Below are 26,677 nucleotides of genomic sequence, written 5' to 3'. Positions count from 1 at the left end.
CTTATCATTTTTCCCTCAAATGATTTCCACAGTACCAAGGGAAGGAGATGAACTTTCAAAGTGGCAGCCTTTCATCAAAGAATCTTTTGGGTGGAGTGAAGGGTATGAGTGAGAACAGTAAGATAACTTACATTTGGATAGAAAAGGCAAGCCAACATAGCAATGATCCCCACACTGCAGTCCAGGATCAAAATAAATGTTTGCAATCTATAAAGAGGCACAGGAAAACAGTGAATCCCAAATCCACAGAAGGTCATAGTAACACAATACTAACAGATGGGAATCCTCAAATATGATGTTTTCAAACCTTTGACTTTTTTCCTGGCTCCAAGTCTTCTTTATTGCCCCGTAATCGTTTGTAGTAAAATCGTACATCTTCTGACAAAGATCGTATTTGTTGTATCTTTACCTTCTGTGAGAAGGAATTCATAATATTTAAGCTTTGATGAACTATTTTTCCCTGGAGAAAGAAAACAAACAAAATCATTAATATACGGCTGGATTTTCTTAAGAACACACAATTTAGAGCCTACATATTTTTCAGAAACCAAACCCCAAAAGACACTTTGAATTTTTATCACTTGATAATCTCTAATTTTGTAATCAGAGCCCTCCCAAATATATATTTGTTTTCACAGCCTGCTACATAAAAATTAGAGGACAAATCTCTGCAATCTTGTGAAAATGAAATAAGACAGTAAGAAAAACATTCACACTTAATGTTAAAATAATGAGGCTGCCAACAAAGGTAACAAAGATAGCTCTGAATAAAGGAAATGGTCACTGTCAGTTTTTGAAATAAGGTTCGTTTATGCCAAGGCCAGGCTATCCTCAAAGTATCCAAATTCAGGATGAAATAATTTAATTCTAAAATCAAAAGCCAAAAAAAAAAAAAAAAAAAAAGACCCCCCCCATCAGATTTATTTAGAAGAATTTTCTTTTAAAAAGAAAAATATCATCTGTGCCAAAGAGAAATTAGACATCTTTTAAAAATACAGGTTATCTAATATATTAACACAGCAGACAGATTAAATCACCAGATAACCAATGATAGCTCTTAATCAGCTGCATGCTTCTCCCTATGATATCAGATTTTAAGCAAAAAATTAAATGATTTAAATAGTCCTAAGAATTATATTATAATCTTTATTTTCTTTTGTTTGAGTACAGAATTTTATCTTATAATCTGATTCTTAGCCATTTCAAGAAGTCTTGAAAATGACCATATCTACTGGGCTAATACCTGGTATTAGAAGACACAGAAATTAAGGGAGTGCACAGAAAAAAAAAAGAGTTGAATGAGGGTGAGGTTAAAAGTTAACACTCATCTTTTGTAGCCTAGCCAGAGGAAACAGAGCAGAATGTTATCAGAGGCCCAGTATGCTACTGGGATGGGGAGAACAGAGAAGGAAGCACAAGGCCTCTGACCAGCTGTGTCTTCCTGGCATGCACTGGTAATAACCATTTTGCTCAAGTCCATGTCTTGTCTCTTAGGGGTATGTGTTGTATCAGGGGTGGTGGTCAAAGAGGTAACAGATATAAACTCATTTTACGATGGTATTCAAATATTAAGTACTAAACTATGAGTACTTGAAATGTTTATTTGGATGTATTGTTTTCATCAATTGGCACTAGTATACCCTACTAGATGAGAGTTTACAGAACCTGGTGATTGTTATGGAATGAATGTGAACCCCCTCCCCTCACTCAGAGTTGAAATTCTAACCCTCAACAAGATAGTATTAGAGGTGGGGCTTTTGGGAGGTGATTAGGTCATAGGGTGGAGTCCCAGTGAATGGGATTAGTGACCTTAAAGGAGAGAGAAAATAAATAGCTCACCCTCCCTCCCTGCTCTTCTGGCTAAATGGGGATACAGTAAGAAATAGCCATTTGCAAATCCAGGAGGAATGCCCTCACCGCACACCGGATCTGCCCGGCGCTTTCATCTTGAGCTTCCTAGCTTTCAGAACTGTGAGAAATAAATGTTTGTTGTTTAAGCCATGCAATCTATGGTAATTCTTTATAATAGCCTAAGGCAATAACATCAAGTTAGTTTGTGATTCTAAGTAAATATCTGGTCATGTAAGGCATCTGAGGATATCTAAAAGTTTGATCCTATTTGTTCAAAACCAACACCTTGTTTTTATACAGATGCTTTCTCTTTTACTCCATCCATGGGCCTTTCACTGTGTCATCTACTGAATTATTCTCTTCCAGGATTTATGCTGCGTGTAAGGAGATCATTGATTGAAAAGGCAGTTGAAGAAAGGACAAGGTCGTTTTAAATAAATAAGGAAGGGGAAGAGGAAGGGCATTCAAGACAGACGAACAGCCAAGCTTCAGAAGTATGAAAGGACTTTACTGCCTCCGCCAATGCCCTCATCCAAACCTCTTCTTGACACTTTTCAAATGGACTGTGAACAGGGTCCCTGGATTGGTCTCAGGCACTCTACTGTCACTTCCTTCTGCCAGAGAAGCAATGTTTTTAAAGATCAGCTTATATGATGAAAAACCTCTGCTTAAAAACTTTAGATTTTCATGGACTTAAATGCATCATTTTTTTCATGCTATCACCCCAACATGTCATTCCCATCTTCTCTCTTAAAATTTCCCTCCATTCTTGTCAAACTGGGCAACTCATACTGCGTAAAGCCATCTCAGACTTTACTATCTCTGTGCCTGAATGCTAGTTTTTACCACCCCTATCTATCCTGCCAAAAGAACATTCTAAGCCAGCTCACATGTACCTTCAACAATTACATGTGTATCTCATAGCACGTCATTTTTATACCTTTTAGGGCAATTTCTATATCCTGCTTTACATTTGTGAATCTTGGGCTCATATCCCAATCTAGATGGAAAACTTTTTGGGAGATGTAACTATTTCTTATTCCTCTTATACCTCTTATAGAACCTGGTTCAATGTCTTACCTTAAAGTAAATTATTGATAAAGAATAACTGACTTTACTGTTGGATTCTAGGAACACAGAGATAAAGGCAAAGAAAAAATTATATATATATATATATATATATAAATCCGTAAATGAAATCCCTTACTGGAAAAGAAGGTGGAAGAACCATGTGTTTTGGGAAGCAAGTCAGTGAACCCACTGCAATTACAGCCTTCACAGGAATTGTTAGGATCTGTGGAGTAAAGCAGACCATAAAGAAGTAAGTGTTTACGTCTGAGATTGAGTTTGACCATTACTGCATTATTTTTGAGGATGTAAAGAAAGTCATTTTGGGGTTATATTAACAATAACCAATGCAAAAGCAGTATTAAAATTACCCATGAAAATTGTTTAATTTGACCAGTGTACTCCATCAAATGCTATGAAATACAATAAACTTCGATGTATTTTCAGTGATTCATTGAAAACATAGTAAATAAGACCAAACAGTAGGGAAGGAGGAAGGAAGAATTGATTTTTCGTAATACAGGTTATTTTGTAGACTATTAATTTAACAAGGAAAGTCAAATTATACTCCTAAAACAATGTATGAAACACTTAGTATTTTCTAGACTTATATAGTTCTGTATTTTTTGTATGCAGCAATAAATAAACATCAGCTTAATTTAAAAAATAAGTTCAACATTATAGATGTTGAATATCAACTCCATACTATATGTAGCTCAAAAAGATACGTTTTAAAATATTTTTTCCTAATTCTCATTTTGATCCACACTAACAAAAATTTGTCTTAGCTATGAAATGTACTTATTTCTATTGTGACTGATGAATTCTTGTGATTCAAGTCATGTCATTCAAGTGACATACATGAATTCTTCACTTACGGAGGTTATTTGATACACTCCCAACAAATCCATTATTATTATATATTATTTACATATATTACATACATTATTATTATTAAATGACCAGCTTTGTTTATTCTGAATTAGCTTTGTTTCATGTGGGGGTTGTATGTGCTGAAAATAGTTAGGAGACCAGCAGTAGCAACTTGTTGAATTCAGCAGTGTTCAACTTCCCAAAGAACTTGTAAATATTAAATTAAAATGCTGAGTGAAGTAAGTCAGTCGGAGAAGGACAAGCATTATATGTTCTCATTCATGTGGGGAATATAAATAATAGTGAAAGGGAAATATAAGGGAAGGGAGAAGAAACGTGTGGGAAATATCAGAAAGGGAGACAGAACATAAAGACTGCTAACTCTGGGAAACGAACTGGGGGTGGTGGAAGGGGAGGAGGGCGGGGGGTGGGAGTGATTGGGTGACGGGCACTGGGGGTTATTCTGTATGTTGGTAAATTGAACACCAATAAAAAATAAATTAAAAAAATAAAAAAAATAAAAAAAATAAATTAAAATACTTAAGTGTGGCAGAAATATATCCATTCAAAATCTCATTGAATGCAATAAACACCACAAATAGTTTTTCAAAAGCTCAATGATTTTCACTTTGGCCCTTGACTTAGAATGACTGATGTAAATACAGTCATAAGAATTCAAATTAAGATGTGATTTCTTCTTTTCTTTTCAAATTTTTATTTACTTATACATGAGAGAAAGTCAGAGACATAGGCAGAGGGAGAAGCAGGCTCCCCATGGGACCTGGGATCATGCTCTGAGCTGAATGCAGACACTCAACCACTGAGCCACCCAGGCATCCCTAAGATGTGTTTTCTTGATTGTATATTCCTTTTTGGAAAAATTACACAGAAGGCTATTAATGACTGCAGAAGAATCAGTGATCTCATTCAGGAATTTCAGTTAGGATCTGTGCAATGCTATAACTATGTGTAAGCAGATTTCCAACACAATTATAAATGTGCCAAAGCCATTTTACTGAAGTTGTTTTTAGTTAAGAGGTTTGGGCATTATCAGACTACCATGAGCTAATGAACACCAAGACTGTGTAAACTCTTCTCAAAAGCTCAGTTTTTAAGGTATGGAACAGTTAAACTATAACTTTATCAGTAAACTTAGCTGTTTCTGTAAAAGGACTGAATTATCAGAAAAACTTCATTAACATGAATCTCCATAGTCTTTACCTCATAGTCTGTGGTGATCTGTATGGCTCCATCATGAATCCCTTCCAGTTTTTTGGCAGTAAGTTTGACTCTGAACACTGCAAAATAGCCTGAAGATAATATTACCTGTTTATGGTAAAAATGACATTGTTCATTAATCTCGCTAGTTGAGGTTTCCTATTAAAATGGTAAAGAGCAATATTGTGATGAACTGTCTTCGAAATTCTAACATACACTGTATGACACTGAATTACCGCACCATCTTGTACAAATATCTCAGAATAATGCCCATCCTTAGATGATTATTTACTATACTTATTCATTGCGCCAACAAGAAAAATGGCTCCCCGAGGAACAGTCAGATTCCCATCTGCCAAGGTAGAAAGGGGTTTGGTCTCCACACATCCTACATGTCCCTGCATGGACAGAGAGGGTGAGGGTGGAGCAAAGGGACACACCCTTCCACTGACCCTTCAGCCACATTAGGGCATTAAGCATGCACAGAGTTGGTTTTGTTTCAAGTTCTGAATTTAACTCTGCACATTAAGAATCAGGCCTTCAGAGCAACTGAGATTGGGGTCATATGAAAACATCAAAAATCATGGAAAGAAGAGTTAAGCAATAAAAATTTGAAAGAAGTATGGAAATTTTATTTGTTTTCTCAAGCTATTTGCTGATGTTTCTCACACTCTTCTCTTAAACTGAGGTATAGTTAACATATAACATGATATCAGTCTTAGGTGTAGATCATAATGATTCAAGATTTGTATGTATTATAAAATGATCACAATAAATCTAATCACCTCCCATCACCATACATAATTAAAACATTTTTTTCCTTGAGAACTTTTAATTACCCTCCTAACAACTTTCACATATACAACGCCTTGTTATTAATATAGTTACCATGCTGTATGTTATGTTCCCATGATTTATTTTTAACTAGAAGTTTGTACATTTTGACCCCCTTCCTCCATTTTGCCACTCCATTTCCCTACCTGCGTGAACCATCAATCTGATCTCTGTACCTATGAGCTTGGTTCATTTTCTTTTGTTCTTTTAGAGTCTACATCTAAGTGAAGTCATATGGTATTTATTTTTCTCTGTCTGACTTCTTTCACTTAACATAAGTGAAAGATCCATGTTGCTTCAAATGGTGAGATTCTATTCTTTTTTTATGGCTGAGTAGTATTCCTGTGTGTGTGTGTGTGTGTGTGTGTGTTGTATGAAACAATCACATCTTCTTTATCTATTTATTCACTGATGGTCATTTAGGTTGTTTTCATATCTTGGCTACTGTACATAATGCTTGATAAATATGGGGGTGCATTTATCTTTTTGAGTGTTTTTGTTTTCTTCAGATAAACACCCAGACGTAGAATTACTGGATCATATGTTATTTCTAATTGAGGCATCTCTATACTATTTTCTACAGTGGCTGTTTCCACCAACAGTAGATGAGGGTTTCCTTTTCTCTACATTCTCACCAACATTTGCAATTTCTTGTCTTTCTGATAGCCACTCTAACAGGTGTGCAGTGATACCTCATTGTGGTCTTGATCTGCATTTTCCTGATGATGAGTGATGTTGAGCATCTTTTCATGTGTCTGTTGGCCAACTGTATGTCTTCTTTGGAGGAAATGTCTATTCAAATCCTCTGTCCACTTCAAAATCAGAATGCTTGTTTTTTTTTTGCAATTGAGTTGTGTCAGTTTTTAAAATATATTTTGGATATTAACTCCTTATTGGACATATAATTTGCAAATATTTTCTTCCACACAGTAAGTTGCTTTTTCCTTTTGTTGATGGCTTCCTTTGCTATGCAGAAGCTTTTTAGATGGATGTAGTTCCAACAATTTCTGCTTTCTTTGTCTTTGCTTTTGGAGTCAGATCCAAAAAAATCATCACCAAGACTGCTGTCAAGGGACTTATTCTCTTCTTCTAGGGGGTTTTATGGTTCCAGGTCTTAAATTTAAGTCTTTCATCCATTCTGAGTCGATTTTTGTGTGTGGTGTGTGACAGTGGTTGTCCACTTTCCTTCTGTCAGTACTTTTTTCAATTGTGAAATTCCCAAAGAAAGTAATTCATTTTTGAAGTTGTACTTTAATTATTAGTTATATTTTATCGAGAATTCATATTTAGCTTAAAATAACAAATGTTGATACACCAAAGGTATGCACATTCTTCTTTTAAGAAGTGTTTTCTGTGTGTTGATTTTGTGGCAATTCTAATACTTTCTACTGTATAGACTGCCTAAATCAGAACACAGGTCTGAAGAGCACACAGTTGTTGGCACTGTGTGTTTCATAAGGAACAAGACCGTAATTTAGCTCACAGCTTTGCTTTTGGGAAAACAGTCGAAAATTTAAGCATTATAAGCTTAAAAAAAATCATTTTGTGGAATTGCTATTTTGAAGTTGGCACCTCACTACAACTTCTTTTAAGATTCCTAACAATGATCTCATCTTTCTGTCCTTTGTTTTTAAATTTATAGTTTTATATACAAGCTAATTCTAAAGCCTAAATTGTCTAACAAGCTTTATGCTATTAAATGGACTTCTCAAATTTACATAGTATGTGTTAACATATGCTATTTATGGCTAGAAATGATCCAGATTTCTAGAATTATTAGATTTATGATGTCTTACTAGGAAATAGTAAAATTCAACCAAATAGGAGTGGATATACATATGATTTTACTCTAACTTCACTGTTGAATATATTAATGGCTGGCTTAATTATTATCATTTTTCTACATTCTATTTTTATTAAAAATAAAACCCTAGCTGGAGTGAAAATATTACTTCTCATGGACATATACTTCTTTGTTTTAAAAGAATGCTTTATTTTTGAATCAAATTTAAAACAAATTATTAAAATATAAAGAGCCATAAATTACCACTGTTCACAAATATCTGATTATGTAGCTTGAATGCTACATAGTTGCAATTAGAATATACATTATTTAAAACTGTTTTCCACTATTTCATGAATCCTCTTCCAAGTTATTACAATCATTTATAATTTTTTATTTGTAAATTTTATTTACTAATTTTTTATTTGTAAATTCAATAATAAGATCATGATTTACTTTATGCATTTGATGGTTTCCAGGTATTTGAAATTATTCATAACGCTATTACAAACATCTTGATTCTCACAGCTTTTAGTTCTTTTTAAAAATTTTTAATTTTAATACTGTTTTATAATATATCCAAATTGTTAACATTTTAACATGTAATCAATATTAAAAATTATTTACAACCCAAAACTAAGTCTTCAAATCTAGTGTGTATTTGACACAAGACATCTTAACTGAGATTAGCCACATTTCAAGGGCTCAGTAGCCACCTGTTAATTAGTTGCTACCGTCTTGGGCAGTACAGTTTTACACCAGTGAGTTTTAGCTCTTTAAATTACTTCTATGGGAAGAATTCTCAGGAGTGGTACATACTGCCAAACTGCCCTCCAAAAGGATCCTTCTACCACAAATTATTTAAATAAATTTTTATATCCTATGGCATTCCATAGAAGTGTATTTGTTAATCATCTCTGTGCTTAAGAACATTTTCTCTTTCTTTTGTAAAACAGCCACAAGAAATTCTTTCCTTAACTTATAGATATGTTACGCTCCTTCTCACACAAGGTAACTCTACTAGTTCTGTTCTGAGTAGGTATAAACTCCAAGTTCCACTTTCACTAGCGGCAAGGGCTTTTACTGACATATGTGTTTTCTTTTGTTTCATCATGCTCTTTAGTGACCAAATGTACATATTTATAAGATAGAATAAAAGTACATGGGCAGATCTACTAACGGATCAAACAATGTTTGTCTTACTGATACTCTCTTCTAATTGAAAGCAATTTCTACCAATGTGCAGGGCTATCTCTTTTGCCAAATAAATTCAATGAACATAGCTTTAGTTTAGTACTAATGGGAATTTCTCTTATAATGACATTTGTGTTACAAAAAAATTATTTAGATTTTGTTACAGAAGCTTTTATGACAAAGTAGAACTTAACTTCTTTGGGTTTCAAGTGCCCTAGTCATAAGAGGGGTTGAAGTAGACTACCCACAGAACATTTTAATATCAAATAACTGATGCTAGTATGAGTTTCATAAAAATATTAGTTCAAGTATGCGTCACAGAAATAGTCTTTTATTTGGTGTTAGACATACAACTAAGTTTAAGCAAACAATAAGAGTTTACTTACTGATGATTGCTCTGATAAAGAGGATTTTTCTAATTCTGGAAGGCTTGCAATTATTGTAGTTCTATTGCCTCTTTCAGTAGCTACGAGTTCTATTGATAAACCGTCTCCTATGATGTGCCAACTTTTTATAGCCAACTTAAAAAAGAGAAAGATAGGAAAGGGATATTATTGCAGCACTGGTAGAAAACCCTTAAATGTGATTTAGAATAAAAACAGATTCTTTTTTTACCTCAATTGGATTGCTGTTTATAATTGCAAATAAAATATTACTTGCTTCTGTAGCACTCAATATGCCAAAATCTATGAAACGTTCCTCTATTTTGGGGGGTAATACAAAGTACTGAAAGATATAAAGAACTAGATTAAACATTAAATCACACTTATATAAAAGCATGTTATCAAGAGAAAGTAGTTTTATGGACATACTAAGGTTTCTATATTTTATGTCAATATACACATATACACACATATAAAATATAATTAAGAATTCTGTACAATGAAGTATTTTGAGTAATCAGAAATGAAAACACTCATAGTCTCTATTGAATAACTATTTCTCCTCTGAAGGCACATAAAAGAAGCAGGAAGCTTAAGTACTAGGGAGGAGTAAGTAGAGCCCCAGAAGATTAGGGAAAAAGTCCCTGGTCTCAGTAAATATTATGCATTCATGAGAGCAGCCACAAATATATAATCACTCAAGCAAAACAAATGAAGGAGTGGGATAATACTGAAAAGTCCCTCAGCTCTGAAATTCTTATTGATGTCAGCTTTTTAGAGAAGTACATCTCTATGTGTTCTAATTTTCTTTTTATCTTTCATATCTTTCTTATCAGTTTCATCTCTTATCTAAAGTTCTTTCGTTGATTATCCTAAGGATAGCTTAGTTCGGATTTTTTTTCCTGGCTTATGTTCTGCATTAGAAAGACTTTTCTTCTTTCCTGCTATTCCAACTGTGTCTTTACCACCTTACTTTATTATTTGTTTCTTTTCTTTCTGCTATCTTTCCTGGTTTTGCTCACTATTTCCTTAAGTAATTCCCTCTTTGCCCTTCTTGTGTTATTTTTTCCCTGCTTATTATTTTCTTCCACTTAGTTTCCCCATGATTATAACAGTTTAAAAGCAAAACCAAGAGAAAGCACAACGTGGAAAAGTTCTAAGTGCCAACCGTAACAAAGGGACTCAGCTGTGTCACAAGAGCTGGCTGCTGGGAAGGGTGAAAAGCAGCTATCTTGGCAGTACCGAGAGAGGAGGGATTAGAGTAACGTCTAGAGCTCAGAAAATGCAAAGTTTAAGCATGTACAAAATGATCTCCTAATACCATCTGGACACACAAAAGATGGCTGGGAGCTTAACTTTTAAAGGTAGGTAACATACTTACATCTAAAAAGCCTGTATATACCCGCACAGGTAAATGAAATTTAGAGGCATTGGTAATAAGTAAAATATTGTTATCTATATGCATGGATGATGTGGATGGCATAAAAAACAGAGTAAAAATGTATCCTGATTCATTTGGAAGAATTAAGACTGGTTTGCTGAAGTTGTGAACCTAGGAAATGAAGGGAGAGAAAAAAAACAATGGGTCAGCATCATCTAGTTGGTGGAGCAGGAAAATGAAGAGTATGGGGGTTCCCAGACATACTTTAAACATTGTCTTGGCTTCTTCTGGTAGCAACACATCATGAATGAGGATCGCAAAGCTGAAAGTGTTAGTCAGGTAAATCGGCCTTTCCACAGGGTCAGCAGGACTGTCTCGGATGTGAAATAATGTGGCAGCATGATCAAATCCCAGATACCTATTTGAAAAAACATAAACAAAATAAATCATTTTTATCTCCGTGTGTGAATTTAAAATCCAAGTTCTTCAGCTGTAATAATTTTAAAATTTTCTGTTGTAGCATTAAGGCCTGTTACTAGAGAATTAGAACTATGAATATTTCAAGCCTGAGCGCATGATTTAAAACAGCTTGCAAAATATCAACATGTAATATAAAGGATTATTCTCTACTTAATTACATGCAATCAAACAATTAAAATCAAGAACATATTAACGGAAGGTTTTAAGCTACTTAAAAAGATCATGTTTATCATTTAATTGCAACCAGTATTGTTAAAATGAGTCCCTACAAAGTTGGATATTAAACTATTATTGTTTCAAGTATAATCAGAAAATGAACTATATATTATTACCAATTTATAAAAGGTTGTAATTCTGGAACACTGATTACAAGTTTATAAAGGAATACAAATTATTTTGTTTCAAGTGACAATATATTTTAACAACAAGACACAACTGCTTGTATGTTACAAAAAGAATTACAGAAAGGAAATAGCTCCAATGATTTAAATATTATTTAAAAATCACTATTTCATTTTTCTATTGCATTAATGAATCACTAAGACTTCATTTAAGCCCAAATCATATCATCCCATTTATCTTTTTCTTCCAAAAAAAACGTAAAAACAGGAAAATTTTCTCCTTTATATAAAAAGTTGTTCTTTTCAACAATACTTTCACGGAGCTTATGTGAATTTGGCTACTACTTTTGCTAAGGTCAATTAGCAGGAAAACAGAATTTACTGATTAGTGAAAAGTTATAAATATTATTATTATTATTTTTAAATTTTTATTTATTTATGATAGTCACAGAGAGAGAGAGAGAGAGAGAGAGAGAGGCAGAGACACAGGCAGAGGGAGAAGCAGGCTCCATGCACCGGGAGCCTGACGTGGGATTCGATCCCGGGTCTCCAGGATCGCGCCCTGGGCCAAAGGCAGGCGCTAAACTGCTGTGCCACCCAGGGATCCCTATAAATCTTATTTTAAAGAGAAACTTACCCGTCTAAAACTTCAGCTTGATATGGTATTTCGAGTTTAGAATAACTCTTTTCCTTTGCTTTAACAGTTATTTTCCCAGAAAACTGAGATGGTTTTCTTGCCTTTGATGCTAAAAGGAAACATAAAAAATAATATCTGTCAGCTTTTGATACCAGGGTTTATTCAGAGGAGGATGAGTGTGACTTGATGCAGACTGACAAAATCTTTTAACAACAAAGTTGAGCTTTCAGACTGGCAAACAGGAGATTTCTACAACATTTTACATCCAAAAAGGGAAAAATATTTTAATTTTCCTGTAATGGGATTAAACAGATAAGGAATTAGCAAGTGAAGACAACTTAAGAGGAAAAAACACTCAATTTGAGCTCCTTCCCTTTAGCCCTAAGCTGTGGCTTTCCTTACACTAGAGCTTTTCACCCTGGGCACTATTAACGTTTTAGGCCAGGTTAGATCTTTCTAGAGTGCAAGGGCTGTCCATCCTGTGCATTAAAGAATGCTTTGCAGCATCACAGGCCTCTACCTGCTAGGCAGCAGTAACAGCCCCTAGATGTGACAACCAAAAATGTTTGTGGACACTGCCAAATATACCCTGGCCTGGGAGGCAAAACTGGCTCCTATTGAGATCCACTGGTTTATAGCTATATTAAGAATAACATTCCTTGTATGCTAGACTCTTGTTATAAATATCAGTAAAGTAGCATTGTACAAGAAGTGCCAGGTGTCATGAGTTATGACTTCCTGTATTAGCCAACCCCAGCTCATAGTATAAGACCCTCCCTGCCATCATACTGTCCTCAGATATGAAGCGAAATCCTTAGATTTTGTGGCAATTATGAATTATTCCCTCTGTGATTACAGAAATAGATTTGGTTGGATCCAATCTGGATACCCATCAGATGTTCCTTTCAAAGCAAATAAAGAAGCTGTTTAACTTTATGCTGTTTAAGGTACTTCAGGAACACTTCTAGTTAGGAGAATTTATCTGTGAGTTCTGCAAATGTGCATTATTCAACTTTAGCAGAAAAAAAAGAAAAATAAAAAAATGGTATGACATCTAGCATGTGGCTAAGCAGATAGTGACTTCAGATTTTTAAAACTCCCATTAAGCCCCATTTCTTTTTGCTTGCTGTATAGCCATGACTGGGTTTATTATTTTAGGAGGCTTTACAATATTCCCTTATGCACAGGGGTGGTGGAAGGAGAGGTGTGAGTTGAAAGGTCAAAGGATTTTCCCATGATAATAAAAACCATTTTTAAGAAATGTAGCATTTGCTTTAAAAGATACTTTTCCTTTTACTAATATTACACAATTTAAGAAACATTTATTTTTTTAAAGAATTTTTATTATTTTTGTAATTTTATTTATTTGTCAAAGAGAGAGAGAAAGCACAATCAAGGATATCAGGAGAGAAAGAAGCAGAATCACCACTGAGCAGGGAGCCTGATGTGGGGCTTGTGGGTCCTGGGATCATGACCTGAGCCAAAAGCGAATGCTTAACTGACTGAGCCTCCCAGGTGCCCCAAGACAGACTTTTTTTTAGAATCTGTGACCTCAGAGAGCCAACATTACTGACACTCATTTATCTCAAGAAGGGAAACATTCACTAGGTTGTTGAATCAGGAACTGGAGAAGAAGAGCTTGAGAGAACTATATAGCACACCCGCTCCTGGTATGCAACTCCCCTACTGCTTGGATTTAACAGAAGGATGGATCCTTCTCAGGGTCTCAGTTCTCAGTGTCAGGAATTACTACTGCCCACTCTCAGTGAGAGAAGAGAAGAGAATGCACCTGCTGATGCTGATACTGGTAGATGTTACTGTAGTATCCCAGCAACAGAGAAGACAATTTATCATAAATCTGGAAATAACTGTGGCATCAAAATTCTCTACAATACTATTTTTTGATAGCTGGGTTATGAAAGTATGACACATATTTAATCTTGATTTCTTCAGGAGTTTTCTCCGATCTCAAATAGGATGAACACTAAAGCTTGGCATCCAGCCTGTGTACTGCTCCAGATCCTCTCCAGAACTCTTCATGTAAAAAAGTGCAGATGCTGTCGCAAACACTGTACAGTCTTACAGTATTCCTTTTTATTTTTTTTATTGGAGTTCAATTTGCCAACATATAGCATAACACCCAGTGCTCATCCCATCCAGTGCCCCCCTCAGTGCCCGTCACCTAGTCACCCCCACCCCCGCCCACCTCTCTTTCTACCACCCCTTGTTCGTTTCCCAGAGTTGGGAGTCTCTCATGTTCTGTCTCCCTTTCTGATATTTCCCACTCATTTTTTCTCCTTTCCCCTTTATTCCCTTTCACTATTTTTTATATGCCCCAAATGAATGAGACCATATAATGTTTGTCCTTTTCCAATTGACTTATTTCACTCAGCATAATACCCTCCAGTTTCATCCACATCGAAGCAGGTGGTGTGTATTTGTCGTTTCTAATGGCTGAGTAATATACTTGGTAGGTCACAGTGATCAAACACTCTCTTCTGATGAGGAGTGTGGCTGTGAAATGTGAGCTATGAGCAGAGAGGTGGCTTCATCATAAAGCCAAAGCGTAAGCTTCAGGGCTCCTCACTTGCAAGAGCCCTTATGAGAAAAGCCCCATTTGAGTGGCAGTGCTCATTGAGTATAATTATATAAACAGTTAAGCAGCCATTAAATCACTATTTTAAAAACTTTGTGATAGCAAACTCAATAAATGTTCTAGTAAAGTGGGCAAAACTGAATAAAAACATGCAATTAAAATATGTTAAAGCATGGGTTAACATTTCAAATGTCAAAATACATAATATACAAGTCTGAAATAATAGTTAATTTTTTTTCAGTTCTCTAATTTGACAATGCTATCATAAAGGTTATTATTTTAGGTTAGGCAGAATTGTCTGCCTTGTTTAAAAAGCCAGTACATGAAACTGTTATGGAGAATACTTTATTTCTATTCTCAAATTCAAACATGCTTCTGAAATTCAAATACATTATCACTCAATTACAAAAAATGACATAAGGCAAAGCTTACTAGGTATATATGTGAAAACGCAGATCACAAAAATTTAATTACAATTCTAATGTATTGGCTAATACTAATTTCAGTTTATGAACTTGCATTTTCTTTTGTGAAGCAATCAAATAAGAGTTTGTAATGGTTTATAAAGAGGTGATGGGGATTAAGGAGTGCATTTGCTGAAATGACCCCAGGATGTTGTATGGAAGTGTTGAATTACTACACTGTACATCTGAAACTAATATTACACTGTATGTTAACTAATTGGAATTCAAAGAGAAACGAAAAAAAAAAAAAAACCTAAGTTGTAATGTAAAATCTGACTGTAAAATGATGTTTCTATATTAAGATGTCAATATACATGCCTTCTAGTTTACCAAAATAAGATCACTTCATCAGAGAGAGAAAGCTAAATACTTACCATCAAAACTAATACTTGCAACCTTGGTATATTTACTTTCCGAAGCTTTTAATGTAATTGGTTTAAAGTGTACCGTTATAGCATCATTTTGTGGTGTAGGTCGAACACTCTGCAAACAGAACAATATATATCGCATTATTTTAGTTTAATGGTTCAGTTACATTACACTGGAAGAGTGTACTGGAAAAGCAAAGCAGAACCAAAATTGGAAAAGATTATGTGCTCCCTTTAAATAGAATAAGCCGCGCTGACACCACTTCACATTAATTTCATTAGAATATCTTCATGAAATAAAATGATGGCCAGAAGAAAAGTATATGATAGGTGAGTATAAAAATCTGGAGACAAACCAGGGTAGACACTGGGTATGAATACATAAAACAGAAAATAAAGATATTTATTTTCTAAATAAGTGCCCAATTCATACATGAGAGGAAGAGATGTGATATGGTGCCTCTTAAAGAACTTCACAATACCAAATGTAATATCCTGACTATATGAAGATGAAGAATAAACATGAATTTGGAAACTGGTACTCCACTGCAAAAGCAGTTTTGCAGATCCCACTTTTGGTGGTGCTTTCTCTATGTCTCTAGGATGTGGCTGTGCAAGTGAGGTATGCCGCTGTCACCAGGCAGGGCTAAGCTCGCAGCTGTGGGCCTGAGGAGTAGTGTGGACTGAAGGGCTTTTTAGCATGGAGAGGTCAGAACAGTTCAAACTTAAAAAATAAAATCTTTCTATTCAACAAATTAACCTTTAATAACAAACACAGTAAAAGCTTGCATTTTTGGAGCAAGCCAGAAAAATAAATGCATTTTAAAGTGCAGTTACTTTTTTATTATCCTTACTGACACAAAGCATTTGTCATCAGAAGGAACCTTAAAGATCGCTACCTGATTCCCTGTTTTACAGATGAAGAGAACCTTGCAATGTGGAGTGGTATTTCAATAGCTAGTCACCAAGAGGTGGGGCTGGAAACCAGATGCTCTGAGTTGGTCCAGGGTCTGGGCCCTTTACTTGGCATCTAGTGCCTAAACATATATTAATGAAGTCATGGTATTGTACACAAATCTTGATCAATAATCTTCCTTTAGAATTCAATTAGAATCTTACTTCGGTCTTAAAACCCTTCTAGGGGGAATCCCTGGGTGCTCAGCAGTTTAGCGCCTATCTTTGGACCAGGGCATGATCCTGGAGTCCTGGGATCGAGTCCCACATCGAGCTCCCTGCATGGATCCTGCTTCTCCCTCTGCCTGTGTCTCTGCCTCTCTCTCTCTCTCTGTATCTCTCGTGAATAAGTAAATAAAATCTTAAAAACAAAACAAAACAAAAATAAAACAAACCCTTCGAGGGTTTTTGGTGAATTTTCAGGGGCTTTATAAACTTGTTGTCAAAGCCTTATGTTTCTCATTGAAATAACACAGTTCTCTTCTGTGACCCTTACCAGGTGTGCCTGCTAACATGAGTGCAGTCAGATCCCCGCAGGTCACCCAAGTTCTTCCCCCGGCTCCCTACCCCCCTTTTCAGTTGATCCACAAAAGTGGAATCTGACTAAATTGAATAAGGGGCAGTTACGTGAAGGCAGAAGAAGCACCTGAGAAGAGTAGGAAGAAAAACTGCTCATTTTGCATTGTGTTCGCGATCACAGGGAACAAAGCTGGTTATACACGTGATTACGGATACTGCTTTTACACCAGACAGCAGGGCACCTCCCTTTTCATCAGTGGTTAGTCTTTACTGGGTCTGAAATGATGGCGCTAAGGATGGTTCTGCAGTTCTCTGAGCTAGAAATCTTAATAGCCTGAGCTCTTGGCCTTAGGCTCTCTCAGGATTTTAACTTATCTTTCTTCTGAATTTCTCATTTGCTTTTGAATCTCTACTTGGGGCTGCAAGTGGATTTGTTCATATTGATATATTCATTATCAATAAGCTTGCTGTTAGTAGCAATCATTTAAGATACAAATTTCTTCATTCCTTGAAGCCTGTGTGTGCACGTCTATTATTTTTAACAATAAAAGCAGTTTGATCTGTGAGATAAACTACAAAATGGAAAGGTTTCATATACTATACTACTACACTAATGCTTCTTCCAAATGAAAGGAAGGCAGCACAGAAGTAAATATGAGTGCCACAGTGATCCTTTATGCAACAAAAGGATATTAACTATTTAACTAGAAGTGTCAGTTTGAGTAAGCTGTCTTACTCTGGGCCTTATTTTTCCTGCCTCTCACTAGAGAGATTGGATTAGGTATTTTGTAAGATTCTATCTATCTACAAAGTATTGTGATTTTAATTTTGTTCTTTTTTCAAATGAGCCACTTTCATCCTGAGGTCATTTGTTAGAGAGATGATCAGATGAAGTTTTGTAGTTTGCAGAGGACTTCCACATGCTCTACTGAACATGACAAAGCAGCAATGGAATCCTGACCATTTTCAAACATGCTTAAAGTGGCAGTTCAGTAGTAACAACCATAACACTTTTTGTGCGTTATCAGCCTGCACAATACCATACTAGAAACAACTAAGCAATGGTATTTTGTTGAAATATAGTCACTGTAAGCTGTTTGTGGGAATGCAAACTGGTGCAGTCACTCTGGAAAACAGTATGGAGGTTCTTCAAAAAGTTAAATTAGAGCTACCCTATGACCCAGCAATTACACTACTAGTCATTTATCTGAGGATACACATATAGTGGTTCTAAGGTATACACACACTCCAATGTTCATAGCAGTAAAGTCCACAATAGCCAAAGTATGGAAAGAGCCCAGATGTCCACTGACAGATGAATGGATAAAGAAGATGTGGTAAATATATACACAATAGAATACTACTCAGCCATCAAAAAGAATGAAATCTTGCCATTTGCAACGATGTGGATGGAAATAGAGGGTATTATGCTAAGCGAAATAAGTCAGTCAGAGAAAGACAAAGACCATATGATCTCACTCATATGTGGAATTTAAGAAATAAAACAGATGAACCTAGAGGAAGGGAAGGAAAAATAAAATAAGATGAAAACAGAAAAGGAGGCAAACCATAAGAGATTCTTAACTATAGGAAACTGAGGATTGCTGGAGGGGAGATGGGTGGAGGGATGGGGTAACAGGGTGATGGGCATTAAGGAGAGCATTTCATGTAGTGAGTACTGGATATTATATGCAACTGATCAATCACTAAACTCTAGTTCTGAAACTAACTACACTAAATGTTAATTAAACTGAATTTAAATAAAAAAATTTAAAAATACACTCACTGTTAAGTAGTAAGATCTTAGAACACCTGATGAAAAATATTTTTCTCACATGAAATATATTACTTTAAGGATTTCCTTATCACAGGACATTTTTTATATTCAGTATTATTGCCTTTATATATATATATATTATACTAATAGTAAACAAATATTCAACTGACTTATGTTCCATATGAATGATCTCAATTGTTCACTTATTATCATTGAAAAAAAACCCCCAAGCCTAAATCAGCTAAAATCCATTTTTTTTAAGATTTTATTTATTCATGAGACACAGAGAAAGAGAGAGAGAGAGAGAGAGAGAGGCAGAGACATAGGCAGAGGGAGAAGCAGGCTCCATGCAGGGAGCCCGATGTGGGACTCGATCCCGGGACTCCAGGATCACGCCCTGAGCCGAAGGCAGACACTAAACCGCTGAGTCAGCCAGGGAACACTAAAATCCATTTTTCAAGGAAACAAAAACAAAGGCAAACAAATAAAACGCCTAAATAGTTGGCTCATTCTGGTGGCTTTAAAGAAAAAATAATAGATGATCATTAACTTGTATTAAGCATATTTACACTAACAATCTGTTTTACTATTAATCACTAACTGTTGCTTACTAAAGATAATTGAGAAGTGGAAAAAAATATGGCAAGATTCCCAGGAAAGGCAGCTTGCACATGTTCTAAATATAGTTCTAGTCTTTTCTCATGATATTCATACACAACTATGCTCAGTAACTCTCAATTCAGATTGAAAGGCCCAGGACATTCTGAAACTATTTACAAAAACATCTGAATAAGCAAGGAAAATAACCTTTCAGCATGTAACAATTGTATTTTTAACAATAGGTACACAAATTCACTAAAGCTCATATGAAGATGATAGTGGCAAAACTGAGAGATCTATCTATCTATCTATCTATCTATCTATCTATCTATCTATCTATCTATCTATCTATCTATGATTTTTACCCATCAATCAGCAAGGAAACTTTGTACTAATGTTCCTCTTAAGATATCTCAAGCAAATTTATTCCATCATTTATACCACACTGCTTTTTTAAGTGGTGCAGAAAATCATATTTTCAAAGTTGCACTACAATGTCAGGGAGGCTTGAACCTGGGCATTTTGTCCATTCACAGGTGAGAAACTCTTATTTTGAGACACTTGCTTTAGGACTCCCATATCTAGAAAGATGAGGATACTCTGGATTCCCGGAAGGGGAATTAAAAAACCCTTCAGCTTCTAGTAACACCTAGTTTATCCTAAGATGTTACGTATTTGTGAAATGGACAGAGGTAGGGGCACTTCTAAAAATGTCAGTCTCTATGTCTGGTATATTATGCAGAAAAATAGAGGGGAAAAAAAACCTTAGGAAGCTCTCTTAAAACTCTGTTTCCACAGTAGATGCATTTGTCCCTGGGCAATACAGTAAGAAGTCTAAGCTAACAAACATTATCTCAAGTGGACCAGTGCAACAGATTCCCAACTCACTGTAGGGCACTTTCCACAAAGTAGCTACTATGACTTTTACGACACATAAATCAGATGATCTTGCTCCCTTGCTTAAAATTCTAGAATTTGCTGTTGCACTTATAATAAAATCTAAATACCTCTCAAAGCTCAGAAAGCCATGATGAACTCGTGGGCCCTCACCTTTTACACGCAACCCTTATTACTTGTTTCCCATGACATCCAAAGCTGTTTCTGCTGTGGGCCCAACTTCTAACTCTTCAGTTATTACCTCAAACATCGGCTTCTCAGAGACAACCCTAACTAAACCACCTCCCTCCCACACACACATGGATTCTGTTTCTTTTTTGTTAGAACTTGGTTCAATTTACAATAATGTTGTATACTTGTCATCAGTCTCCCAAGCTAAACGGTGAGCTCAATAGGGGCAGAAACCCTGGATGTCTGATTTACCACTGTGTTCTCAGTACCTAGTATAGAAGCTGGCTTAGAGTTGACGTTCATTAGATATTTACTGGGTGAATAAAGGAAGAATGAATGAGGAAATAAGACAAAACTACCAAAACACTGGTAGAGTGTAGGCTCTGGACATTAGAAAAAATACAAGCACAAGTACCTACAGATGCAGATATACAGACAAATATTACAGATCAATGTTTTTAGTAGAAATACTGAATATGAAATTAAAATGATGTATCTGTAAAGTTTCGATTGGTATCATTATATACTAACATACTTTTAAGTAACTTGAGTTTCTACAGTTGAAGAAGTCGCTTCAAAAAAAAAGCTTTGATTCATTCTGCTTCTTTGGAAAACTAGAACCTGTGTATGTTATATAGGACTGCTGTATCAAATAAAGTAATCCATGTAAAGAACCTGGCATAGTGCCTGACCCATAGTTAAGAACAAAAATGTTGACTTATCATGTATCCTTAAAGGCAGAACATGGGACTCTTTCCTTCTAAGTTATAAGTAAATTGAATACTATGGTATTTTTTCATATTTTTATGATTAATTGATAATTTCATTTTAAAGAAAATGTTTATTGAAAAAGACATTTGTTTTGGCCCGTTCATTGTATGTAAAAAGTTAGAAAGATTGCTTGGGCTAAGTAAAAGCATTTTTTTCATCAAATCTCTCAATTCTTCCATTTGGGGAAGTAACTGCAGGAATGAAGTCTGCCCAACATTAAAGTTCTTCTAACGACCCTGCATTGTGCCATGGTGTCCCACAGACAGAAGAAACCAGTCATGGACAAACAGCATGGAGAACACACAAAAATAAAAATTATCTGACATCTTGAACTGAGGCAATAGCCGGGTGATCCATCGACAGCCAGTGTCTGCCCTACAGCCAAAGAGCTGCTCTCCGCAGCCAAAGAAGGATCTCCAAATGTGCTGCCAGGAAGCTGTGCTATGAGATGCTTTCCCAGTGGAGAAAATACTTGGGCTTACCAGAGAGAAAAAGGGCTGGGAAGAGTGGTACACTAACCATTGATACAGTAAATGTGCTCTATGTGGCCAACTGGGGCAAAGAAGAAATCAGCATCAAAAAGTTCAAAGAAGGTAATAAGTTGCAGCCAAAGCAATCTAAACTAATCTAGCAGAAGGAATCATACTCTATTAGGGAGAAAACTTGGATAAACTAACCCAGAGAATTCTGAACATAAAGAATTACAATTCTGGATAAAGAAAGATTTTAAAATGTTAACCTGGAACAGAGATACTGAGACCTTTGCGTTTCATTTTAGGTAAAATCTAAAACGTGTGTTGTGTTTATGGCTGGGGAGGGAAGTCTAACTAACAGGTTTTCTAATTTTTTACTTTGCAAATGTGAGGGTGATGGTGGCAAGGGATCAAGGGGGGAATCTCCTACTACCTACCATCTTTATTCATCACATAAAGGATGTTTTAATGGCAAACAAATAGGGAAAATTAACAAAACAAAAAATTAGCTATTTTAAAGGATCAACAAAATTGACAACCTTAACTAGACTGACCAAAACCACTTTTTAAATACAGAGAAGACTAAATTACTAAAATCAAGAATGACTAAATTACTAAAATTGAGAATGAAAAATAGATGTTACTATCTACTTCATAGGGACAAAAGAATTGTAAGGGAATGCTATGAACACTGGTATGCTAACCAATTAGGAACTTGAGACACAATGACATAATCCCTAGGAAGACATAAGCCACGGAAACTTAGGCAAGAAGAAACAATATCTGAAAAGGCCTTAAGAGAATGAATTTCACAACTTCCCACAAAGAGAAACCCTGGCCCAGAGACTTCATCGGTGAATTCTACCAAACATTTAAGAGGAGTTAACAATAATCCTTCACAAACTCTTCCCAAAAATTGAAGAAGAGAGAATACTTCCCAACTCATTCTACTGGAAAACAAAGATAACAACAGAGTTATCTACCACCTTTATAAGACAATAGATATTTTAACATCAAACAAAGAAAACAAGTATATTATTGCATAACAGTACTTATCTAGAAAGGGTATTTATATTAACATATGTACAACTCACATTTATACTATTCTTATTTTGCTCATTTTTCTATAGACTTGTGAAAATGTCAATATAAAGAACCAAAACCAGTCACTAACCCCTCAATAAAGTAACAAACCACGTTATGTATTTAGAAAGATGTAATTAATTACTGCTATAAATAGGAATTACAAAGAAATTATAGAACAGAAACATTCATCGAATATTTTGTTATGTAAAGTCATTATTGGAGAACATGTTGATAGTGGCATTCCATAGGGACTGAGGACAATCTTTCCAAAAACTGAATTAAAAAAAAAAAAATCAAGTCACTGAATCAAAAAAAAAAAAAAACAAAAAAGAATATATTTTTAAAAGCAAGCATATAAAAACATATGCACTATGCTTGCTATTTAAGAAGAAAAATAACAAAAATAAGAGACATAATGCTGCTGTTTACTGCTTTTGTGTTTTGTTTCAATGGCATCAAGGTGGCCAGGTCAAAAGAACTGTTCCTCATCATCTGTGGTGCAGTCCCAACCCTTGAGGACCCTTGAGGAAGTCATCTTCCTGTGATCACAGCAGGCCCAGGCAACTGCGATACAGGTCTGTCAGCCTGCAATAGTGGACAGGCGGGAACTCTAAGTGAGGCAGTTTCACAGCCCACTGTGGAGTGGGGGAAGTTCTCTACCAGATCCCATCCCCTCAGTTTTCTACCTAGCAGGAAAAAATACTAGGTCAGATGGCAGGACATTGCCTGGACTATGATCAGTGAGTACTGTTATCGTACATTAATATGGTTACCTGGGATGACCATCTTTTGTTCCCTCATTTAGGGTTTGTAAACTCTCTTCTCTTTGGTCTACTCCACTAGCTGGCAGTAAACTCTGGATTTGACCATGGATGGACAAAGGTCCTTTAAGTCTTATGCCCATTTGATGTATTTCATTTTATTAGAATTCTCTGAATTTTGTCTTCTGACATCAGCACAGGTTATAATAAAAATGTACTGCCTCCTTTTTCCATTATTCCCTATGTACGTTTCTTGGGGACTTTGCCAGGAGGTAAAGTTGTGGGCCAAACCAAAATTTGGATCTCTCTCTCTCTTTTTCCCCTAAAACTGTGTAATGGCTTCCCAATTCCACTGAAAGGCATCGAAGTCACTTGTTCTATGTGCATGTGTGAAAGGAAGAGAAGATCCTAGTCTATGGTCTGCTATCTAGTATGTATAATAGCTGCCAATTAGAAGGGGTCCCTTTGACAAATATTAACAGCATTCTAACATTACCTACCATATCTCTGCTTTATTATTTCTCTTCCCAATTCAACTGAACTCATTTTCCCCTTTCTTTTTACTTTATCCATATCTTACATCTAAAAACTAAACCTGATGGAATCCTTATAATCCATTTTTCTTTGTACCTGGTACACACCCTAGGATTTATTAGATCCATAAGCCCCTTATATGATTCTGCCTAAAGAAGAACCTCAGGGACTTTGGTTCAGACTTAGCTTGGGGAAGATCACCTACTTTCCCTCTCATCCTTAAAATCTGTTGGTTACAGGCAGGCTAGGTTTCTCACATAACACTTAGAACTGAAGTGTCACTAGGCCACCATAAAACAGAATCCTTTAGAGTAAGAGTTTAATTATTTTTAACTCTGTTGTAAGTTTAAAAACAAAGAATATATAAATTAGGAGAAAACAGATAAAAACTTACTGTTATTGGTACATCTTTTGTTCCCGAATTTAATAAATGAAGGTTTAAAACTTTTGGTAGATCTGTTAAAATTGAAGAAAAGAAATATTTCTTTAACAGGTGTGCTTTATAACAAGCTAGAATTTTTACCTTATTAGGTATCAGAATGAATCTATTCTAGAATGTGAAAAGAACTACAATCACATTAATAAAAAGAATGTGATTCTATCTAATTCACAGATAGCAGTCACCTTACTCACAAGGATACAGTGTATTACAAGAACTGCCCCCTCCTAAATAACCACAAAAACAAAACAAAACACAATCTATTAGTGGAATTAGACATTACTAATCTTTTAGTTTTCTAGTAAAGCATAAGGAAGCAAATTGATAATGTGCAATGCGAAATTATATTAAAACTGAATCTAATTTTCAAAAAGTGGTCTTCAATCCTAAACAATCAAATTCTAATCACATATGGACCACAGAAATTCCAAGTTATAATTATTTCTATTTTTTCCTTAATAAATCCTTTAGCTTGAGTATTTTCAATTTTAGAATTTGATTGTTTTCTTTGGCCACCTGGGGCAAAATTTAACATTTTTAGTATAATATAACTGAGTAATCCATTTCTAAGTAAGAATCCAGAAGTAAAGCTTTTTATTTCCTTTCTGAAAAAGATTCAGTGTAACTGAACATGTGACAAACTGGATTCAAAAACTCAGAAACTACCTTCTGCCTCAATCTTCTGTTTGGAAGACTTACACTTATCTCACGACCTTGCTTTCCCACCTGGTAAGCAACTGATGTCCCTCAGAGAAATGGGGTATGAACCTGTAAGGGCTTTGAGTTACCAACAATAGCTTTCTACGTGATCCTGTGACCCACTGAAAGGTAACTTTCAAAGCTGAGTTACCAGGGAGTTAAAGTAGAGCCAGCTGTTCAGCTCTGATCAGAGGGATTCTTCTTCTTCTTCTTTTTTTTTTTTTAAAGACTTACAAAAAAACACGGTCTCTTTTCTTTACCTTGTGTTCGTAGTGTACCAAAATCTAACATTTCGGTTGAGGAATAAATTCCAGGAGCTTGGAAAAGAGAAGAGTAAACCATTAGATTTCACTTTGCCCAGAGTAAGATGCATAGAAGACAAAACAAACACTTCTGCAGCTCCTTTGGTTTTCCACTAACCTGTTGTAACTTCTACCTCAACAGGAAGAATGATAAACTCTGTGCTGTCTGAAGCATTTGTCTTTATTCTGATGAAGGCTGTGTGATTATCTGCTTCTCTGGATGAAAAGCTGGCTCTCATCACTCCCTTGGTTTCATAAGGAGGAATTTCCTGACAAGTTAACAGACCATAATATAGCACAGCTTTTGTAATGTTGCAAAACCACCACAGTTTAGTGAATAAGATGACAATGACTCAAAGATGCATTATTATTTTATATACCTACTAAGAAGAAAAGCATTGCCAATTAAACAAATATATTCCATGGATTGTAACAGACTCTAGTTTCGAAGAACATTAAAATATTAAAAAAAAAAAGTGCATCTTAGAATTGATGAAGCATGGGGTAAAACTGAACAAAGTGAAAGAAATAAAATCTGAAAACAAATTGTCAGTTTCAAAATTATCATTAAAAGAATTAATCTATAAAATCAGTTATTCTTTAACATAACACCTGGGCATATAATTCAGTCCTAAAATTCTCTAACAAATAGAAATGTCATCATCAGAGGGAAATGCTTTTCCAGAAGTCTAAAGAGGAATCTCTTTAAATAATAACATAGAGAGCTTAGATCTCGTCTTTTCATTTAAAATTGAACTCAACAGAGCTTCCCAGGCAAATCTATAGTTCATCAACTCCTTTTAGTAAGGCTCTTAGCAAGTAAGACAGTAAAAATTTTCAGGCCTGTAATGAGAGAACACTCATATTCACTAGAAAGAAGATGCATTGGGGGAAAAAATTTTTTTTTGAGATATAATTCTTATCACTTCTTGGCCTGTTGGCTAAGATCAAGTGGAGATGGAATTCTTTTCCGGTTTTACAACAATCTGGCTTCCTTGGGATCACCAGAATTGCTCTGCACACACCTTTTGGCATATTTGAGGAGATCCTGTGACAGAACTTATTGGTCTTCACTTACCTCTATTCTCTGAACTTTTTAGCCTCAAAGTAGGGAAGAAGTGATTGGAACCCTCCTGGGACCACTAGAGATGCACCATCTACTTCCCCATCTCTAGGGAGCTGACTTGGTCTCTGGACTTATGTACACTGTAAATGGGCTGAGG

The 26,677-nt window shown here is 35.4% G+C and overlaps 1 protein-coding gene across 1 annotated transcript in view; it reads right to left on the bottom strand.

Moving 5' to 3' along the window:
* Positions 1 to 26,677, bottom strand: part of TMEM131 (transmembrane protein 131) — a 227,704-nt gene that overhangs the window by 44,871 nt on the left and 156,156 nt on the right. The window contains exons 9-21 of the mRNA XM_025464690.3: positions 25,573 to 25,723; positions 25,413 to 25,469; positions 24,409 to 24,470; positions 15,478 to 15,586; positions 12,044 to 12,152; positions 10,850 to 11,003; positions 10,586 to 10,756; positions 9,437 to 9,547; positions 9,208 to 9,342; positions 5,014 to 5,118; positions 3,059 to 3,145; positions 308 to 460; positions 132 to 207 (exon numbers count right to left, since the gene is read on the bottom strand). Coding sequence (XP_025320475.3) covers positions 132 to 207; positions 308 to 460; positions 3,059 to 3,145; positions 5,014 to 5,118; positions 9,208 to 9,342; positions 9,437 to 9,547; positions 10,586 to 10,756; positions 10,850 to 11,003; positions 12,044 to 12,152; positions 15,478 to 15,586; positions 24,409 to 24,470; positions 25,413 to 25,469; positions 25,573 to 25,723 — 1,480 coding nt within the window. The remainder of the gene's footprint in view (positions 1 to 131; positions 208 to 307; positions 461 to 3,058; positions 3,146 to 5,013; positions 5,119 to 9,207; positions 9,343 to 9,436; positions 9,548 to 10,585; positions 10,757 to 10,849; positions 11,004 to 12,043; positions 12,153 to 15,477; positions 15,587 to 24,408; positions 24,471 to 25,412; positions 25,470 to 25,572; positions 25,724 to 26,677) is intronic.

The sequence above is a fragment of the Canis lupus genome, chromosome 10, assembly GCF_003254725.2.
Source record: "Canis lupus dingo isolate Sandy chromosome 10, ASM325472v2, whole genome shotgun sequence".
NCBI lineage: Eukaryota > Metazoa > Chordata > Mammalia > Carnivora > Canidae > Canis > Canis lupus.
This window is presented reverse-complemented; position numbering and strand designations above follow the sequence as displayed.